We start from the raw sequence: 19,669 nt of genomic DNA, 5'->3' as shown, positions 1-19,669 counted from the left end.
AGCGGGTATCCACTGCCCCGCCTTCCACAGCGGTTACCAAAAGAGTAAGTTTTAGAAGGTTAAACAGGAAAGGCATGCCACAAGCAGCACTCGATATTTTCCATATAAAGGTGAAGAATAGGTACGCAACTTCAGCTGAGAGCAGGGTGTGCTTGAAAGTAAGCGAAGATGCGTGTGCACTGCCTTTCAGTTTTTTACACTTTAATCAATTTTATACTTTCATAATGGAAGAAACTACTTTTAGCAGCTGCCAAACTGTCTTTTTTATTATTAGAGCTTTGTGTACGCATTTGATGAATTTGCAGGTACTACGTGAAACACCTACAACTTCCATGGGAAGACACTGAAATACTTTAAAGTTGGATAAAAAATGAAAGACACAAGCATGGATCATACAGTAATTTTTATTTTTTTTTACATTCATTATAAATAATGTGTAAGTTGGTTCATCTTCCAGTTTTACATGTTCTAAGGACAATATATTACACTGTAACAAAACAATAGAAAAAAAAATATACAATTGTTTTCATTTATACAGAAGTCATTTGTCATGAAATGACAGCATCTGACACTGAACAGGAGACTTAACAGGTAAATGATGGAAAACCTGAGAGACAGTGATGTCATTTGCTGGAAGGAAACGAAAGGATGTTACTCTTGGTAGATCCAGACTGTCCCCTGCTCTACTTTACATATAATCTGGCTAAAATCAAATATGTTACAATCCTTTTTTTTTTCTTAAATCAGAATGCAAAGAATTCAGTTTTCCTTGTATTTAAAGTACTAATTGGAGAATGTGTGACAATGTATACTTTTAAATCATTCTAAATTGACAAGTAGCACTTCAAACGGTGTGAATTTAGTACACAAATTTAACTTGGGGTCTCTCCTCTTCCAAAACTCCCAACCCTAGACATCCTTGTGCCTTTATTTTCACAGTGATTCATAAAGCAGGAGTTGAAAACATTTAACTACTTTATGACCAGAAGGTGTTTTAATACCTTAATTGGCAAGACCTGTTGTATGAATGAGGCCTAGAAATTCAGTGACTTTTGACAGATACAATCCCATTAAATACTTTGGTATCTTTAAAATGCCTGTGCTGCATAGGAGACACATTCATGCACAAAAGACGGCTAATGCTTAATAACTTACATGTTTATATGCTTATTTTCCGTAGCCTGGACTTTGTAAAACTAGCTCCTTATCTTCTGAGCTGACACAATGCACCAATAAGCAACATGACACTCGTTTGTAAGCAGCGCTACCTTTCTCCGTGTTCCCTCCGTTTAGGAAGGGATTGTCCTGAATTGTCCTGTAGCAACAAAACCAGTACAGTACAGAAAGGCTCTAGAATATGTAATTACAAAAGGCACTTCTGAGAATTAATTCACACAAGTATTCCAGTGAAATTGGAGTTTTGTCTAAAGAATATTTACCAAATATTTTCCTCCTCCTACTCCTCCTCTCTCCCGTGGCTAGGTTAGTTTTTTGAAGCCAAATGAAAGAGAAGTAGAGCAAGGTAGGATAGGGTGAGAAAGGGAGAAGTCAAAATCCCTTTTCTCTGTTTCTCCCTTCTATTCCAACATCTGGGTTCCCTTTTTAGTACTGTGCTCTAGAAATGTTGTTATGTTCGGTTTATAAAAACCTGGTAACTTCCAGGAGATTAAAAGAATCACTTAAATAGTCTAGCCTTTAAAACTGAGTAATGTGAAATTAATTCCACAATAGTTTAAGTGAAATACTCATTCCCTCTGTTCAGCATTCAGGCTTCGGTCACATACTGAGCATTAGAAGTAAAGCTAGGTCAAGATATGAAGTAGTGTTAAAATGTGCTAGCTAATGATATTTTTCCCAGATACAGTTCTGATCATCTGAACCTCATTTACATGGTTTCCTGGAAGTATTTTGAAACTTTGCTAATTTCTGTAGCATAGGCATGGTTTTAGGGTGTGCTCAATTACCATATTGCTAACATGCAGCCCTGGTACCCACACACAGAGATTTATTGTAACTGATACTACTTACTGATTAATATTAAAAGAAACAAGGTCTCGCTACTTCAAATTTTTAAAAGCTCTGATTTATATCAATGCAGTTTGTCAATTTGATGCATTTCCAATTTTTGAAAAAATTTTTGCAGCCTCTGAAAAACAGGATATGTAAATCCCTGAATTTGAGATTACTTAGAGAAACACCCAGTACAGGCATTTTGAATAGCCTAGCAGTGAAATCATTTATAAGGACTTTGTGATACTCCAACGTGTTCTTCTTACATTATTGTATTTCCATTTCCACTATATTGCCTGCGTAAAGCAATGGAGGAGGAGTGGGAGGAGAAGAGGAAGTCATGCCCTGTATGTCTAGTTCAGTCCCTCAACCCTCCAAAACTGGTAAGTAACCATGTGGACACAGAGAATATCCCCTACAGCCACATGCGAATCAGTACCAAGAGAAAGTCATTTTCCAGAGGTTACTCCACAGCTTGTAGGCAGTATTATCCCAGTTTCTGGGGGACTTTTGGCTCATTACAAGTGCTGTCAGAATTGTCACCTTGCTAGCGGTCTCAGAGACAAAATATCTCACCCTCTTCCTCTGCATTCTCAGTTCACGCATATTTAAAGAGGTCCAGTTTCAAGTATCACCAGTATGGCCCCTTTCACCAGTTTTATTTACATTGTTTAAATGTGTCTTACTGGTCTGATGGAGGCAAGGCATTTGTAGGGCATTTAGACTATTTGCAGTAATAGGTTATATACAAGCATTGGAGCACGCAAGCTCTTACTCAGCTGCTTCTGTGTCAGACCCGTCTCAGTCTTGAAGGTGTTCCCAGAACACTTGCATTTCCCGAGCCTCATCGACGGATCAGATGGGAGGTATAACCTGTTGTTACAAACCTTGATGCTCTTCGACCTTCATGACTACAGCATTTCTGCCTGTTGGTCTAGGAGTACTAAGGTAATACTCATCCAAATACAATTTGGTTTATCCTGCTTTTCCTAATGCACGTTTATCTTCATCTATTGACATTAATAGCCACATTTATAATGTTGAAGGAAGGTAATTTAGGCTGTTATTCCCTGAGTTCTTCATATTCACATTGAATATGGTTCTCCACGATTAATTACAAACTTAGAGATTCTGTACTAGGATCTACTACAAAAGACAGGCCTTTTCAAATTATCACTCAGGTCAAAATGAACACTGCATTAATCCAAAGGTCCATGTTTGTGAGGCCTAGTGACAGGATTTCACTGAAGAAATCATTCCAGTGACTCTCTGCATTCTTCTGCCAGTTATTTAATAAACATACTCCACTGCTTTACTGAATTTAAAAATTATATAAACAAAATTCACATCTTCACTTCTGTTTAGTAACTCTTCCTTTGTTTAGTATAACTTATTTCCACATACAAAAAAATTAAGGCCTCTACAATTTTTAAGTTGTCTGGCAGCCCAGCTTAAAAAAAAAAAAAGTTGTAGTCTTTATTTGCCAGCTGGGAAATTTCTTCAGATGAAATACTGTTACACTTAGTTGGAGGCAGTAGTCTATTTACATATTTTTAAGAAAACTTTTTTTCTGAGCTTGGCAGAGAAACAGCCATGAAGAATAACCCAGAAGCCTAATGTGTAAGGTGGAGCATATTGCTTTACAGAAACCAGAATCTATTTGCGGGACACAAACCGTATCAGGAAAGTCTTGTTTTCAATAGCAATTGTACTGACAGTGTTGAAGACTGACCTATCAATATTACTAGATTTGGACCGTGAAGTATCCTAGAAAGCAAAAAATATTTTAAAGTTTTGAATTCAGTAATGTATGCTTGCATTAGACCTTGGCTTGGAATAATTGATTCAGTACAGTAAATCCAGAATTTATATTTTAAACTAAAACCAAAGTATCAAAATAAGTTAACTTAGAAAAACGTGTCTCTTTACAGAGTGAAGATTACTTTTAGGCAAAACTTAACAGAAAAAACGTTTGGGAATAAACAAAAGTTCTCTTTTGGCAGTGTCTGGTTTGGGATTTAGATCTGTCCTCTCCTTGGAGGCATCTGTTAACTAAAAATCATCAATACAAAAAGGCAACACAGTGAAAAGCTGAAATATTAACATTTCAGTAAAGTGCATGGGACTGTGGCAGACTTAATGGCTTTGCTATGACCTTATCTCGGATGCTGAATTAAATGATGGGGATGCCAGGTTCTTTACTATTCTATTGAGGTTGGCAATTTTTTCTTCTAGTAAATAGTTTTTCCTTTCAGCAGTTTTCTGCCGCTGTTCTGTCATCTCCAAAGCCTTCAGCAGCTGTGCATTCTCAACATAGAGATCCTTGACCATTGCATCTGCTTTAGTATTCTTGGAAAGCTGCATTGTGAATAGAACATAATTACTCAGCAAATTAAAAGCAAAATAAAAATAAAAAATTCAAAGCAAGAACAGTGCTGGGAAAGTAGGTGAATGTGTTTATTGTAACTCAAATATCAAAGGAAGACAGCCCACCCATTCATCTTATTTTCCTTTGTTAAAAACCTATATGTTTGTGGAGTCTTTATAGATACTATGAATGTTTTGAAACTGGAAAGACTTCGTAAGGAGATCAGGCAGATTGATAGAGGGCTTCAAATGAATCTTGTCAGATGAGTACTGCTTTATAGCATTTGTGCTCTAAGGGTAACTCCCCTAGTTCACAAGAGGATCCACAAGCCCAGTGATCCCACAGAGGGACTTCCTCCAAGGTTTGGACCACCAGCTCCTATAAAACTGGGGAGAGCAGCCTAGCACTTGTCTGCGTGCTTTTGGGAACAGCCCTTTGGCAGGAGACCCTGTCAGTACAGCACTTCCTTAACATGAAAGAGGAGAGTTTACCTCAGTAGAAAGCAGATGCCGTTGTCACGCCTGTCTAAGTGCTCCAGAGCCACCTTTCCCTACACTATTGAGGACTCCTGAAGAAGGCAGACCAGGGCAAGAACAAAACCCCCAAAACCATGTCAAGCAAAGGGTGTGTTGGAGCAGGGGGTGTAGAGAAATCAATAATTGTACCGTAATCCTGTCTGTACTCTTCAGGAAATTTTTTCCTCCTTTTCTAAGCAACTTTTCCAGTTAGGATACTTGTCTGGAATTTGATGTTTGTTTCCTGACTTCAAGTGCATCAGCATACCAAACAAGCAAACAAGCATAGCTTTTAGGAAATTAATGAGTGGTGGATTCAGTCCCCAATTTGGAGTTTCAGGAATTTGGGGGCAAATATATTGTACTTTACCTCAGAAGCATTAAAAGAAAAAGGAAAGCACCTCTAACCTTATTCTAAGCAAGAATAGCTTGGCAGCTTTTGCCCACTTAGTTGTTTACAGAAGTAATGGAGATGATTTGAGGAAGAGAGTAAGAATGCTTACTTGTTCTTTCAGCTGATTTACTTTATCTTGGAGAAGCCTCTTCACAAGCCTTAGTTTCTGTTCAACATCCATCATACGTTCTTCCATCATTTTTAGAAGCTGCTCATGACCCCCCTGGAAAGCAACATTTATGTGAGGATCAGTTAACAAAAATCAGTTTGCATTCACCAGTCTCCTTTTTTTCAGTTTGTGCTTAAGAAAATAGCTAGCACTCCACCTTTGAGTATTTTAAAGAGTTGACTAAATTAATAAACCATTCACAGAAGCAAAATGTTATGGCCACGCTTAAAGGACACTCACAGCATTGAACTAGTTTTCCAAGTCTAAGTTACCCTTGAGATTACCAGATCTAAGAAAAATTGATATAAAATTCTAAGTTCTGCCTTGACTGTGATAGTCAGATCTGGATAGTTTCCTCCTCTTGTTCTTAGGTGCTGCCATATTTCTGTTGAATGTGGGAAACAAAATACCAATCAAAATCTTAATGATTTCAGAAAAAAATTAAGGTGAAGTCATAAGGGCATGTTAGTTTGACAGTATAACTCTCCTGTGCTAAAGCCCCCTTGAAATTGAGTAATATCCTAAAGGATTAGATTGTTATCATCCCAAACTTGGTTTTTTACTTCTTTTTTTTAGCTTAGTTGTTGGTAACTAATGTTTCCAAATAGTAACTCTAGAACGCTTTTGCTCTTTTTCTTCAGGGAGGTAACAGACAGTCTAACTAAAAGCATAGTAACTCACTGTCATGAGCATGCCCGTGACACCAATGGTTGAGTGAAATTTTCCCAAATAAATTAGAAACACCAGGAACTACAAGAAAGCTTGTTTGTATTTGGGAACTTTAGACACTGACTTCGGGGAAAGGGATTCTTTATTTTAATGCTAGCTCGTTACTCTTAAGTCTAGGAAGTCATCTGACAAGATTAGCTTTGAGAAAGCACTAACCTTCTCCCCAAAACAAAATACCTTCAAAACCAAAGTACCTTCACACACGTGGGGGAGGATAAATGAAAAACTGAGGGAGGAGTGTTTCAGGTAGTTAGTTGCTCATCTAAACCACTGTAGAAAGATTCCCTTAGGGGATTGACTGAAGTCCAGTCAACATTATTTGTGGTAACACCAGAAACTCCTTAAGTCTGTGTATGGGGTTATATGACCACTTAGCTTGTGAAAAAATTGAAAAAAGTTACATTAGTCATATAGAAAGCAGTTTTACAGTGTTGCTGGACTGGGTATTTTTCTGGATTAAAAAATTACTATTAAGCAGAACTTGCAGGGGACTTTCCAGCCAAGTTATCCTGAGCTATCTTTTGTAATTTGATTGGAATTCAAAAAGATGGCTGACTATTCACTTCATATTGGTTGCAGGAGCCTTGAGTGAGTAGTTAAGTGGAAACTAAGAATTATAGTGGTCCCAATACCTGTGAGCTCTGTTTTTTTGGCTTAAAGTTGATTTGAGAATGTTCTGTCTAATTTGGTATTATTTCATGTTTAATGGGAGAAGCTGGCTCAAGCATTAGCTTTGAGGTCATTAGAAAGATAGGAGCAAAAAGATCTCTGAAAGCAAACAGCTGGAATGGTTCATGGCTCCCAACTAGAAAAATCACAGGCTGTAAAGAGGTGTTTTTCTGACCTCTTAAAGTATTAAAAATCTAGTTTAATCTAGTAATGTGAGACAAAAGAAAAACCCCTAAGGAATGTTATCCAAGAAACAAGCGTGTTAATGATTTTCCCTTTTCTGGCACTGCCTTTTTACTTTATGGCCACAGCAGTAGAATATGCCCATGTACTATGCAAATTCTTTTTCTTAAACGTGCAGGTCCATCTGCTAAAGAGAAGCTGAGTATCTGTACTTAAGTATATCCCCTATTACAAATCTTTCCCAGAAGTCCTGATATGACAATTCTCAGTACCAAAGACAAATATTTTGTCTAAAATTTGTTAATTCTTGTTCATAAAGCTGAAACTATTGATACTATTAAGACAAGAGACATTATGTTTAAAAAAATTTTATTTTTCATTTACATCAAAAAATGTAATCTTTCCCTGTTAAAAAGTTTATACATCTTATACAAAAATGCAGTATAAATACCCCAGATTTTCTTCAAATCTCATATAAAATTAGTACCATTTGAGAAAAATAGTCTCTTCCCACACTGAACAACTCCACATTTTAAATAACATAAATAAAAAGTATTTGTAACAAATTAAAAAAGACAGCTTATGAACTTTCACAAAAGAGCTTCTAGACAAATAAATAGGAAATAACACTGTGGAGACTTTTTTTTTTTTTGAAAAAACACAAAATAATTTGATCCTCAAGTTTCTCAGCTTATGCCAGTTCGTGTGTTTGTGTGTGTTTATCATGGTAAGCAATGAGATCATAAGCAGCCAAGCTGTCAGAGGTGCCCGATCCTCCGGTAGGAATCTGCATGCACTGCTCGCTGCTCCGGTAGCAAGGCCTAGAGAAAGAAGGCAAGTGGGATACTTCACCCTGATATCCAGATTTTCTTTTAAATACGTACGTATACTTAGTTAAAGCAAACCACCAATACAAGCGAAGCAAGCAACGCAAGACAAACAAAAACACACACAAAAGAAAGCATGCAGAGTCTCACATACTATATTTCTCTAAATACTAGTATTAGCGCTACACATCTGCGATTGAGGAGATATTCAGGATGCATTTTCTAGATGTAAGGACTCTTCAGATGGCTCATCCACGGTTTTGGGGGATTTAAAAAGATCAGTGACTGTGACTGACTGCAATTAGCAAAGCAGTTAGGTTTCTTAGAGGTTATCACCACCACTATATATATAATCTCACAGATTGCTGAATAGCATTTGTGAAAAATGTAATCCACTGACCTCCTTCGGAAACTTATTTGCATTTCTATTTTAAACCTAGTTGTAAGTCTTTTCCTGAGACAGGTGAAGAAGCTGTTGGTCAGAGGTGATTTGAATTTTGAAATAAAGAGCTGAAGAAAGGGGAAGTTGAGCAACTAAGTACTCTGAACAAAAATATTGGTTGGCAGAGGTTCTAAGAGAACTTAGGAAAATACTGGGTCATTAACAGGCTCCCAAATCTAGTTATTGAGCAAGGAATATGAGAGCAAGTGCAGTGATTGCTACTGTGCAGCAGGTAAGAATCACAGCACTAGACACAGCAGAAACACTAATTTGGAATTCAGAAGAGTCCAGACAGGTTAACGCAGTAGAAAAGGCTCAGGAGTTTTAATTTAGTGAAATCTGAACGTATGACAGTAGTCTTTGGAGGACAATAGCTCAAGATTGACTGTAAAAAAAAAAATGAATGAGAACGCAGACCACTGTAGCAATGATCAAAACGCAATGAAATTGCAAAGCACGATGAACATAAAATAATCCCAAAAAGGAAGGGGATAACTTTGGATACCTTATTACACAGAAGGACTCAGTATCTAAGAAAGCTGCAAAGTGCAAAGCAGCAGCAGCAAAACTAGGTGATTAAATTTACACAGAAAGCGTGGATAACCTGATGTTGTACTCACTGGTGAAAAGATGATGAAGAGGGATTAGGATGCGATTTTTCAAGATGCTAAAGGGGACATTAAAATGGACATAAGCTCAACTAAATGTTAGCCCTAGAATTCAGGATGACGAAGAAAAATCAGTGAGAATTAAAGCAAGATGTGCTTACAGAAATGTCAAAGTTGAGACAAACTAAAATTTGGCCTTGTTTATAGTTGTAGAATGCATGTGCTTAATAATGATTTTAGAAAGTTATCTAGTAAAGCCCATGAAAAAAGCTGTAGGAGATGTTATAAACCGTAATATCCACTCACTTGAAGAAAAAAAAAATCAATAGAAAAAAATTTAAAAGGATTAAGTGCATTAGTGCATTGACAGAAAATATTTGCAAAGCCTCTCTGAAAGTATTTTTAAATTCATGAAGCCTTCCAGAATAAAAGCGTTTACAGGAAATGTAGAAGTGATTTATCTGTAGAACTACAAGTTCCAGGATGTGACTAGTTTGCAAATTGTTTCTCAGGCTTTCAAAGGCAAAATTACAAAGTCATCACTCCTAATGCAATACAGAGCACATTCATTTGCAGATGCGACTGCTGTAATATGGCTTTTATTGATTTCAAAATTAAACTGCACGCTCCACTTTCCATTGTATGCGACCAAGTACATTAGCCTGTGGTAATGCACTTCTATCAGGACTCAGCTGGAAGGGAGAGAACCTTACAATTGGTTTATTATTATTTGCTGTTAAGTTCTTTTTTGGAGGGAACTTTTTGATTTTATGCTTTTCTCAAAAAAGAATTCTTACTCCAAGTTTTGGAAACTTTACAAACTGTTACTGCATATACTGTGTCTCCATAATACCTTTTCTCCAGAATACCCTATTAACATGCTTAGAGACTTTTGAGCTTCAAAGTCTTGGTCTTATTATTTTTTTTAAAAGTGTAACTGCAATCTGAGTTTAAAATGTAAAGGTTTGGGTTTTTTTCTGCTAACAGATTAATAAAAGTGTTAGTATTTTATCTCAGTTATTTACAACTTTATCTTTTCTCATAAGATAAAGTTGTAATATTATTTTAAGAGCTATGGCCTGAGCCAAAGCTTTAGAGATTTAGAGATTCAGTTACTTTTTGAAGAAGAGAGTCATGTGGCAAGCCTAGGCCCCAAGCTTAGTTTTTATATGGGAGGTGCAAACTTTTCTACCTGTTGCCTATAATTCAGTTTTACATGTTAAAAAAACCAAAGCAACACTAAAAGTGACTCAGCCCAATATGTGCAGTGGCTGGAGTCTTCCTTGGAATTAGATTGTGTTTCCTCAGAAATACCAGCATTGAAGTTTCTGTGTAACAGTAACAGTGTTCTCCAAACAATGTCGTGTCATATGGCCAAATAACGAAGATAGGCTGACCTTATAAAAAGGATTAATTTGTTTGTATTCTGCTCTATTTCAGCTGACAGAACTCCCTGTGACAGCAACAGCCCAAACCCATATTTTATGTGTGATGGGTATGTGCTTGTGCAATATGTGGTGCAGTGCGTTTTTTAAAACAATGGTTCCAGGCATGGACGTTAGATAGAGAAAAACAAAACAAAACCTATAAACACTTCCTGCACATTGATCAGAAGGAGAAAAGCCAGTTGAATGTGGAGGGGAGTGGTTTTTATTTTAAAAAGATTAAGAGGACTTCAGAATTAAGCTATGGCTCAAACTCAATATGCTAAATAACAAAGGTTTGGTTTGTACATCCCTTTGATAGAATGAATTTTAATTTTCATTTTTGAACTGGCATAAACAGAGAACGGATCTCATCAGAATTGAAAAAAAACCAAGGAAACTAACCAGATATCCTTTTAAATTTGTAACCTGCAGAGTAATGAGAGCTTTACCTGTTGCATGTTTGTTTCAGAGGGTCTGCTTTCGAGTTCTTCTTGAAGACGTTGACTCCTCCTCTCTGCTTGTAGTAGCTGGTGTTGGAGCTGCAGGAACTGTTCCTTGGGCACCATAGCACAGCCTTGCTGCTGGAGCTCCCGGGAGTGCGGTGACTGGCTAAGCATCACACTGGCGCTTGAGTGGAGCATCTGAAGAGTAAAGTCAGCCAGCCATCAGGAAAAAGCAGCACTGCCGTTCATACAACATATCTTTCAGTGATGCACTAGACATCAGGTTAGTCTTGAACAATTTGTTGGACGCAAGAGAAACAAGCCTGAACTCAGTAACAGAAGCTAAACAGACAACTTTTTTCATCAGAAAGAGAAAAGATGCATCTTTATGTGCAGTTCTGAAGTGTAAAGGAATCTGAGCTTTGATTCATGATTTCAGACCTGATTTATAAATTCACTGAATTTCTGATGAAATCCCGTCAAAGTTAAATGGGCCTGTGGTGAGCTTTAACTTTATAGTCCTTTTTAATTTTAACTTTGATCTCAGCAGCTCTTCTAAAAATAGTATCCACTTACAAATAAAAGCACTAGCATGAGGCAGGCTGAAGAAGTTGTCCACCAGTGATGATTATTTCTAGTCTTTAATCTAGGCTGGAGAGATAACATTCTCTAAAGCAAAACAAATTTTCAGTGTAATGTATGATAACTTAAGTAATTTGATGCCAGCTGCTATATTACATTCAGAATTCAGTATTTAGAATCCCATATCTTTCCTTATGTTCACTAACTGTAGAAACTTTAACACATTTTACAATTTTCATTTTGAGACATGCCACAGCAGAGTTTGATAAGCAAGTCTGGAGACCTCCTGAGTGTCTGTGCTGCATAAGCAAAAGTATACTCAGAGGGGCCCTCGAGATATGGATGCATGTAGTAAACTGAAGTAGTTTAATTCCAAATTTAAGTCTTGCTTTCACTAAAAAACCAAAAAAAGTTACCAAATGCCTCAGCAAGCCTACGTAATGTAAAGGTAGTATATACCAACAAAGAGTTCATGCACACTGGTTGTCCTTTGTGAAGTTATACTACCAGAGAAGTCTTTTAGTTGGTAAAACTAGGCGTTTCATGTGGGACAAAAGGTTCGCATTCCTAATAGTCCTTGCTACAGCAAAAAGAGCACCTCAGAACAGACTTGTCCCAAACGGTTTAGCTTCCCCACATCATTTAATTAAGTGCTGCTCCCAGGCAATGCTATGACAGTTACTGGATGAAGGTGGCTAGAAAAGAGGCATTTCTGGCATTACCTTACTACGGTAGCATTGCAACCATGCGAGCCCAAGTCAGATAAACTGGCCCAGCACTGGATGAACTTTCGGACAATATTAAGAGCTAAGAGTGTTTCATGTGACTATTTAGCGTTTTTCTAGACTAAAGTAAAATCCAGGTAACACTAGCTCACAGCGGTAATAGTTTATAATACTAACAAAAAGACCAGAACTGTACAGTAAAACCCCCTGATGTTTCAGACAAGCTGATTTGCAGCTTGAATTCACGTAAGATTAATACTTTCTTCCCATAAAGTTTAGCTGACCACATCATAACATTCTCACCTGTTATCTCAAAACCATTACTCTCTTCCCTTAGGAAAAGGCATATAAGATTATGTTAGTGGTTTTCATTTTCCTTCCACAAGTGGTAGAATTAAGGCCTCAATTTGTAATCATATTTCAGTTGAGTTCATCTATAATGTAAACAACTACAAGTATTTTTCATAATGGTGCAGCTCTTCTGGCCGTGTTAGCATCTGTACATCTCTGCTGGCCCACGTAAACAGAAAATAGGTTTGTAAATATTTTAAAATAAAACTATTTGTATTTTTTTAAGCTATCAGGAGGTTCTCTTGAATCAACTTGTCTGTAAAGGAGCTACTCTTTTACTGACAATATAAACAGTACAAATAATGAGCTTTTGACGGAATTTGTTTAGGGTTTCCTGTAATGTTGTGAAGCACACAAGTATCTAATGAAAGAGCTGAAGAAATAGTCAATTAATGTTAACAGCACCTTAAAAATAAATACCAATTGCGTGGCTAATGAAAACAATATAGTCTTGCTGTATTCATCTATGGAAGAAAGTGGAACAATAATGAACTTGCTAAACTATTAGGGATGACACTGAGTGTGATCATATATCAGTTAATAGTAAGGCAACATTTGACAGTCTGGTGACAAAGCATGCAGTATCAGAGGTAAATACGAAAACACCTTCAAGCCTCACAGTCAATGGGTTAGAAGGAAGGGGTTGAGCCACTTTTCATTTTCTTACGATCAGTTTAATTCTTTTGAATGCAGCTGATGATTTCTCTCCATTTTCATGGCAATGCCTTAGAAGTATACAACTTCTTGGCCTACAGAATCAAATTGCACGATATACTAACCGCAAAGAAGTTAGTGTGCAGCTGTCAAAGTAAACATCATACATCAAAATGAATAGTGGCTTCTTTACTTAAAAGATGCATGGAATAAAAAAAAAAAAAATCCATAAAAGAAAGAAATGTTTTCTCCATGCTATGGTATTACATTGAAAACGATTGCTCTACCTTCGCACACTATTTCAGAAAGAGAACTGCACCCTTCTCTGCTAGTTCCAACCACTGAGTTCTAGACAGGTTAGCCACGAACAAAAGGAGAACAGGCACAAAAGAGAAAGTTAGAAGTCATAAAGTGCTCAGTGAATGTTATACACACCTGCTGGGAAAATGTTATCAGGAGTATCAAAAGTCCTGCATGTTTGAAATACAAGTTTTAGGAGAAAATGCAATTCCATGCTTGGTGTTTATACTAAAGGGTTTAACAGTGTTTGGAATTTTCCCAAAGCTTAATTAAGACTATATAAATAAAAGCGCAGGGCACATAAACAGTCTTTTCAGTAACTTGTCAAAATCTCATCTTTTCTAATCAAGTTTTTACAATTTTATAGCTAATTACGTAGTATATTCAGCATAACATGTTTCCCATTTGCTCTCTTGATGAAAAACATGAAGTCTTTTAATAAATGGTGTTGTAAAAGCCTCATCTAGAAGATGCTTTGATTTATGGAACAAGTCAAAATTGTGGGTTTGGGTTGGTTTTTTTTTTTTAATATTATGTTTTAAACTCAAATTCAGGACATCAAGTTTAGGCAAGACTGCTGAGAGACAACTCAGAGGTCTAGCCTGACCTTAAGGGATACGCTAACTTAACGTAGTTAAGCTTGCCCATTCTTGTAACCGAGGACACCTAAGAATTATGCAGTTTTCATAACATCCAGCATGATCCATCTCCAGCAGTACTGAACAAACATCCACATTTACAGCAGGCTTTGGAAGAATCTCAATTGAAGTTTTCACTCATGCCTTCAGATTAACAGCAAGTTGTGTGAATTGTTATTCTATCACGATCTAGATAAGATAGCAAGGCTTAAATTCAGCAAATTATTCCCAGAGTAAATAAGAACAGGTTTCTACATTAAGAGCAGCATTATGCAAATATTAGTTAGGAAACTTCAGGTTACATGTTTTAGGAAGGAAGAGGAAAGTGTTAGCCTTGCCTCAAGCACAGAAAGAAACTTCTTCGCTATTTGATTTTATATCTGAAGCCTTACGTGAATTACGATCAACCACAACGTGCTTCAGAGAAGTATGTTTGTCACACTAACATCTTGATCATGAAAATGAGATTAGGCATTAGGAGAGATTAATTCTTCTAGTTTCGATCAGTTTCCTCTGTTCCTACACATCTAGAAGTTGTTTTTAAATAAATTCATAGATTCAGTGAGATAGTGATAAAGCCCCACACTATTCAGTACAGTCAACACTAATTGAAAAGTACCTCCATTAACTGATCATCCAGTTTGACTTGCTTTTTCCGTAGTCCTTCATTTTCTGAGCTGGTTTCCAGTTCACGTTCAAGAGAATTCATCTGACTGATCTATTAAAGACAAGAAGTTTCCTTAAAAAGATAGTACTTTCTCATTTTATCTGTGGGTTTTTTTTTTTTCTTCCCAATATGCAAGGCATGAATCACTGCACATCAAGACAATTCAAGATTAAAAGACCTAACTATTTGGACAAGTGTAATGCTTTGCTGAAAGCGATGTCTAAGACAATGTCACACAGCGTCTCTGACACAAGTTTCAAAGAATAGGCACGGTAACTGATTTTTAATCTGAAAGTGGTAATACCGGCACACAAACGCTGTGTATTGCAGAGCACTTGGGCAGGCTGCGTTTTGTTTATGGTTTCCATGTTTTACCACTGAAGTGTTTGTGCCCACTAGAAGTCCTGCAGCACGTTGGCATAGACTTCCACCCTGCATGCTCTGCAGCAGCACAGACGACAGTCAGCTCCTTGGGACAGGCATTCGTAAGAGACAAAGAACGCAAAGCTCAGAGTAAAAGAAGAAAATTAGAGCTTACCCCATTAGCTCTTAGAGATGGAAAGTACTGCACAGAGTCACTTATTTACCATCTAAAACTAACCTTCCTGTTTGCAGATGACAACTCCTTCTGAAGCTGTTCACACTCTCTCTTCAAGCTTAATTTCTCTTGCTCTATGGCTTTGACGATACCTGACTGGCTTTGATGCTTTTGGTGCTTTAGGGAAAGGATTGTAGATTCCAGCTGTCTGATCTAAAGAGAGCAGAGATGAACAAATGTGGGAAAACATTCCAGACCATTCAAAAATCAAATTGCATCTACTTAATCTCAAATACCAATTGATTTCGGACTCATAGCAGATTCCGGTGTATTTTTGACATTTTAGCTTTGAGCAACAGAAGGTCTTTCCCTTCCTCTTCCCCATAATCTGCCTAATACTGTGAACCAAGAAATTGGACACGCAGAATGCTCGGAATATTACGAAGTTGTTATGAAAGAAAAAAACTGAAGGGCATTAAGTGAAAGTCGGACCAGAATCTTAGACAAGAATCTTAGAATCTTAGAGTTGTCAGGATTTTCTTATAAAAATAAATTTTAAAAAAGAGCTGTTTAAGAGTGTCTGCATACTCAGTGCAGATATAAAAGGAAAACTATTCCATTATGCATTCTTTCTGCAAATGTTTCTATTCAAAACTCATGAGCAACATTCCCCTCCTGTATTACCCACTGCAAAACAAGAATCATTCAGTTTTGCCCGTAGCTCGCGCGGACCGCCTCTCTGATCTGTCAGCTTGCTCAGGTTACCTTCTCCCTGGAGTGAGTCAGGTCTGTTTTAGTGCTCTGGACTTCTCTCTGCAGCCTCTCATTCTCCTGCCTGAGCAGCTGCTGCTCCTGTTTCGTCAGCTGGTCCAGTTCATCCCAGTGTAGTTGCCTCTGTTGGTCCTGCAGCCCTGAGGAAGGCACAGCCAGTTCTAGAACCCGATTCTTAAGACAGACAGAATTGCAGGGTTAGGCCTTAAACAAAGCAGCACACATTTTCTCTATTCAGGTGGGGTTTAAGTAGGCTTTCAGTAACTGCAGACTCTAAAGTCACAGGATTCCCATCTTCCTCCCAGCCTACACACTGTTTTCCACTAAGAAACCCAACATGCTAATCACAGTGCAAAACCAAACTGCTTCCCTTTGCTAAAAACATAGACGATAGCTGCACGCCAGAATGGTTGATATGAGTACGCAGAGTTCAACAACACAAAAAAGCAATTTGTGCTCCATTTCACAGCCTCATCAAGCAAATAATAGAACTCAGTATTATATATTATTCAGTAATAGCTGTAATTTAGTTCCTGTCGTACAATTCTGAAACAGCCTCTTTTCTGTGTGGACATTAAATATTCCTTAATTACATGGCAAACAAGCCAAATTACTAACTGAATTCATAATACCAATCTCAAGACTGCTGTCTACAACCTCCTTCAATTACAGTTCCTCATCAGTTAAGAGAGGCTGATACAATACTGCGCCTTTCAAAAAACAAGTTTGACTGAAAATTAGATTCCCCTGTCAATTACTAGTTGGACTGTTCATATGTTATAGTTTTGATAGGTGTAAATTCATACATTGTCCATAGATTTTTTTTTTTTTTTTTTTTGCGCAAAAGATTTCTTTCAGGGAAGAATGGAGACTCAGGAGATGGACTGATCATTGCCTGTCCTTACGTTCAAAACAAGTTTTTTAAAAATAAGTTTTAAATCTGCACATTATATACAATCCAACAAGACTAATTATAGTTATCTATTTTTAAATGGAAAACTGCTAAATATAGAAAACATCATTAAAATAGGGGTTTTTTTGTACCTACCTCCTTTCACCTTTTTTTTTTTTTTAAAGTTAGCTTTATATCACTTGTTTAAAAAAAAATTTAAAAATTATAGTTGCATAACTCAGAGTCTGCTTGCTCAAGTCTGCAGCACTATTTGTGTCCTTTTAATGGACAAGCCAACCTGAAGAAATAAGTTGGCTACAGCAGCAGGCTGCAGAAGAGCAGCAGCTACTGTCCGTAAACCCTGGCATGCAAAACTGACTGCCTTTGTGCCACCTGAAGTCCATTACCTTCTCAGTGGCATTCTGCAGTTGCTTGTGTAACGAAATCACTTCTTGTTTAAGAGTTTCCTTCTCCTGTTGCGTCACCCGTAAGTCCGATTTTAGTCGGGACATTTGGAGGTTGGTATTTTGCAGCGTTTCATCTAGACTCTGAACCTGTAACAAGCAGGAACACAGCTTGGCGTTTGCTGGACCAAGATTTCTCGTAACCTTGGTCTGCTAGGATGTGTATGCACCACATATCACACGCATTTAGGATCTCTGATGGAAGGAGTGAAGAAGTTCTAATGCTGACAGCCCCCTTTAAAAATGCTAAATGATTTTCTGACTTTCTGTTCCAAATTAATAGCCATCCCCTTTGACTACAGCCACAATACTGCATTCAGAGACACATTTTCCACCCCTGAATACTTATTGTGATATGCCGGGAAGAGAAGATTTCTCTTGAATTATTTATTCTTCCTGGCAGCCCACGGCCAACAAGAAACCCCAAGCATAATTAGCCAAGCAGATAGCCATTCGTTCCCCTCCCCTGCCTGGTGAGAGACGAGCCACCGCCAGAAGAGCGGGGAGCAACAGCAGAGTCTCTGCAGTATTTTAGGAATAACTGGGCAGAATGAATTGGCAAAAGGAACTTGGCTGTAGCTGCAAAACAACATAGCTTATTCTCGGGGAAAAAAGTCCCTCATTGCATTTAACAAGTTTCCTCTTGTCCTTTAAGAATGTCACTTTGAAAGCCCATCAAAGCGGCCATTCTTAGCTGCATGACATCTTTGCACACATTAGAAGAGGGCTGTTTTTTATGAACAAAGCACTACAAGAGATTAAAAAAATGCTTTTGATCTAGGGCTATAACAAAAATCACTATTATACCTTTTCTTGTGAAACGGTGAGCTGTGTTTTCAGCGTTTGACTCTGCTGTTCCCAGGACTTCTGTTCCTGCTTCAAGCTGCCAATTGCATTCTCTAAGCAGCTTACTTTAGCTACCTGAAATAAGATTACATCGGTAAGCCTGACTCATTCAGGATTTTCTTTAACTCAATTTGACTTTGAGAGTTAAGCTAGAGGGAGTTACAGCTACCAAAGAAAATGGAGGAAAGCAAAAAACCCCTCAGCTCCCAGCCCGAATCTCCACACAAGAGGATCATTATTTATAGCATGCATATTAGTTACACTGCTTGACTTCAGAGTTACAATATGTTAGAGTTGCAATAAAAGTGCAAGAACACTGTCTTCCTTGTCCTGCTGCAATATTTATATCCAGGCCTCTGTTCCTTGCAATGTTTGGAATTTTCTACATAATCAAGAATTTAAGCATTCTCTTTAAGACCAGCTAGGAAAAAAAGGCCAAGAAAATTAAGCCTTTATCTGGCTTGAAGGTAAGAAAAAAAAAATCCAGCGTAGTTTTACAGGTTAGGGTGATACAGATAATGATATAAGAATTTTAACAGCCCATTACAGCATGTAGGCAGTGATGTGATTTGCAGCTCTTTCTTACCTTATCAATACATCTGTTTAATTCCTCACTCAGGGCTTCTTTTTCTTTCTGCAGCTTCTCATTTTTAGTAATTAAGCTCGAAACTTCATTTTGCAGATCAGAGAGATCAGGACATCTGGGCAGCTGTGGAAAATAAACCCCTCACAGTTGTGTTTCTGTGCCATTTCTGAATTTTGCATGCAAGTGTTACACAAAGCTTTCTCTTCTCCCCCAGGCCAAGCATCCCACTCTGGACAGAGCGGAAGAGAGAGGAGCATACTGCAGTTTGGTACGAATGACCATACAAGTATCGTTCATAGGATCCAGGGCATCCTTCCTGCAACGGCAGCGCTAAAGATTCCTAACTGGCCTGTCATCCCTTGGATTTGCTTTAGGGCTGGTCTTTTCTCTGCCTCTTCTGCAAAAGGGGAAAAAAATACCGTACTGCCGACTTCTGATCCTTTTCCCATTTGACACAGTGCTTTAGCTTGACACTCTGCCTTCCCCTGTGCCGTTCTGTCTTCGCTCACTCAATCTTTTGTCTTTAATTACACTCAAGCCACAATCCACTCTTTACTTAATAGGCCTCATCTGCTTTTGCTTTTTACGACCATTATCAATCCTAAGCATTGGGTGCATCAAATGAGTGCTTTACACTGTAATGAAAATTACTTTGTGGAGCCCTAATCAGGAGAGCTAACTCATTTGTAGCCTTCATTATCTATGTTTCTTAGCATATATTTACAGCCAATTGAACCATGTTTATACAGGTGATAACCAAGCCCTCCAGGAAATTATCCTCAGAAGTTGTGAGATATCAAAGTCTCCAGCCAGTTTCAGCAACAGGATCTCTTCAAGAGGACGTGCTGGAAGAGACCAGTCCTTAAATGGA

General features: G+C 37.7%; 1 protein-coding gene and 1 long non-coding RNA gene across 5 annotated transcripts in view; one reads left to right on the top strand and one right to left on the bottom strand.

Moving 5' to 3' along the window:
- Positions 1-392: 392 nt before the first annotated feature.
- Positions 393-19,669, bottom strand: part of NIN (ninein) — a 66,058-nt gene continuing 46,781 nt past the window's right edge. For 2 of the 4 annotated variants that reach the window (XM_072865081.1, XM_072865079.1), the window contains exons 22-30: positions 18,799-18,921; positions 18,174-18,287; positions 17,310-17,456; positions 16,005-16,184; positions 15,303-15,452; positions 14,654-14,752; positions 10,791-10,982; positions 5,397-5,510; positions 393-4,368 (exon numbers count right to left, since the gene is read on the bottom strand). In XM_072865081.1, coding sequence (XP_072721182.1) covers positions 4,159-4,368; positions 5,397-5,510; positions 10,791-10,982; positions 14,654-14,752; positions 15,303-15,452; positions 16,005-16,184; positions 17,310-17,456; positions 18,174-18,287; positions 18,799-18,921 — 1,329 coding nt within the window. In that variant the 3' untranslated portion in view covers positions 393-4,158. Of the gene's footprint in view, positions 4,369-5,396; positions 5,511-7,448; positions 7,859-8,926; positions 8,974-10,790; positions 10,983-14,653; positions 14,753-15,302; positions 15,453-16,004; positions 16,185-17,309; positions 17,457-18,173; positions 18,288-18,798; positions 18,922-19,669 lie in introns of those variants that run through there. The other 2 variants (XM_072865082.1, XM_072865083.1) reach the window with 2 other exon arrangements.
- On the top strand, positions 2,306-19,660 carry LOC140653224 (uncharacterized). The gene is made up of 4 exons (XR_012043056.1): positions 2,306-2,393; positions 10,811-11,067; positions 19,013-19,066; positions 19,548-19,660. It is a non-coding gene; the product is annotated as an uncharacterized lncRNA (long non-coding RNA).

Source organism: Ciconia boyciana, chromosome 6 (assembly GCF_034638445.1).
Source record: "Ciconia boyciana chromosome 6, ASM3463844v1, whole genome shotgun sequence".
Classification (NCBI taxonomy): Eukaryota; Metazoa; Chordata; class Aves; order Ciconiiformes; family Ciconiidae; genus Ciconia; species Ciconia boyciana.
Note: the sequence above shows the minus strand (reverse complement) of the source record. Positions and strands in the feature narration are given on the sequence as shown.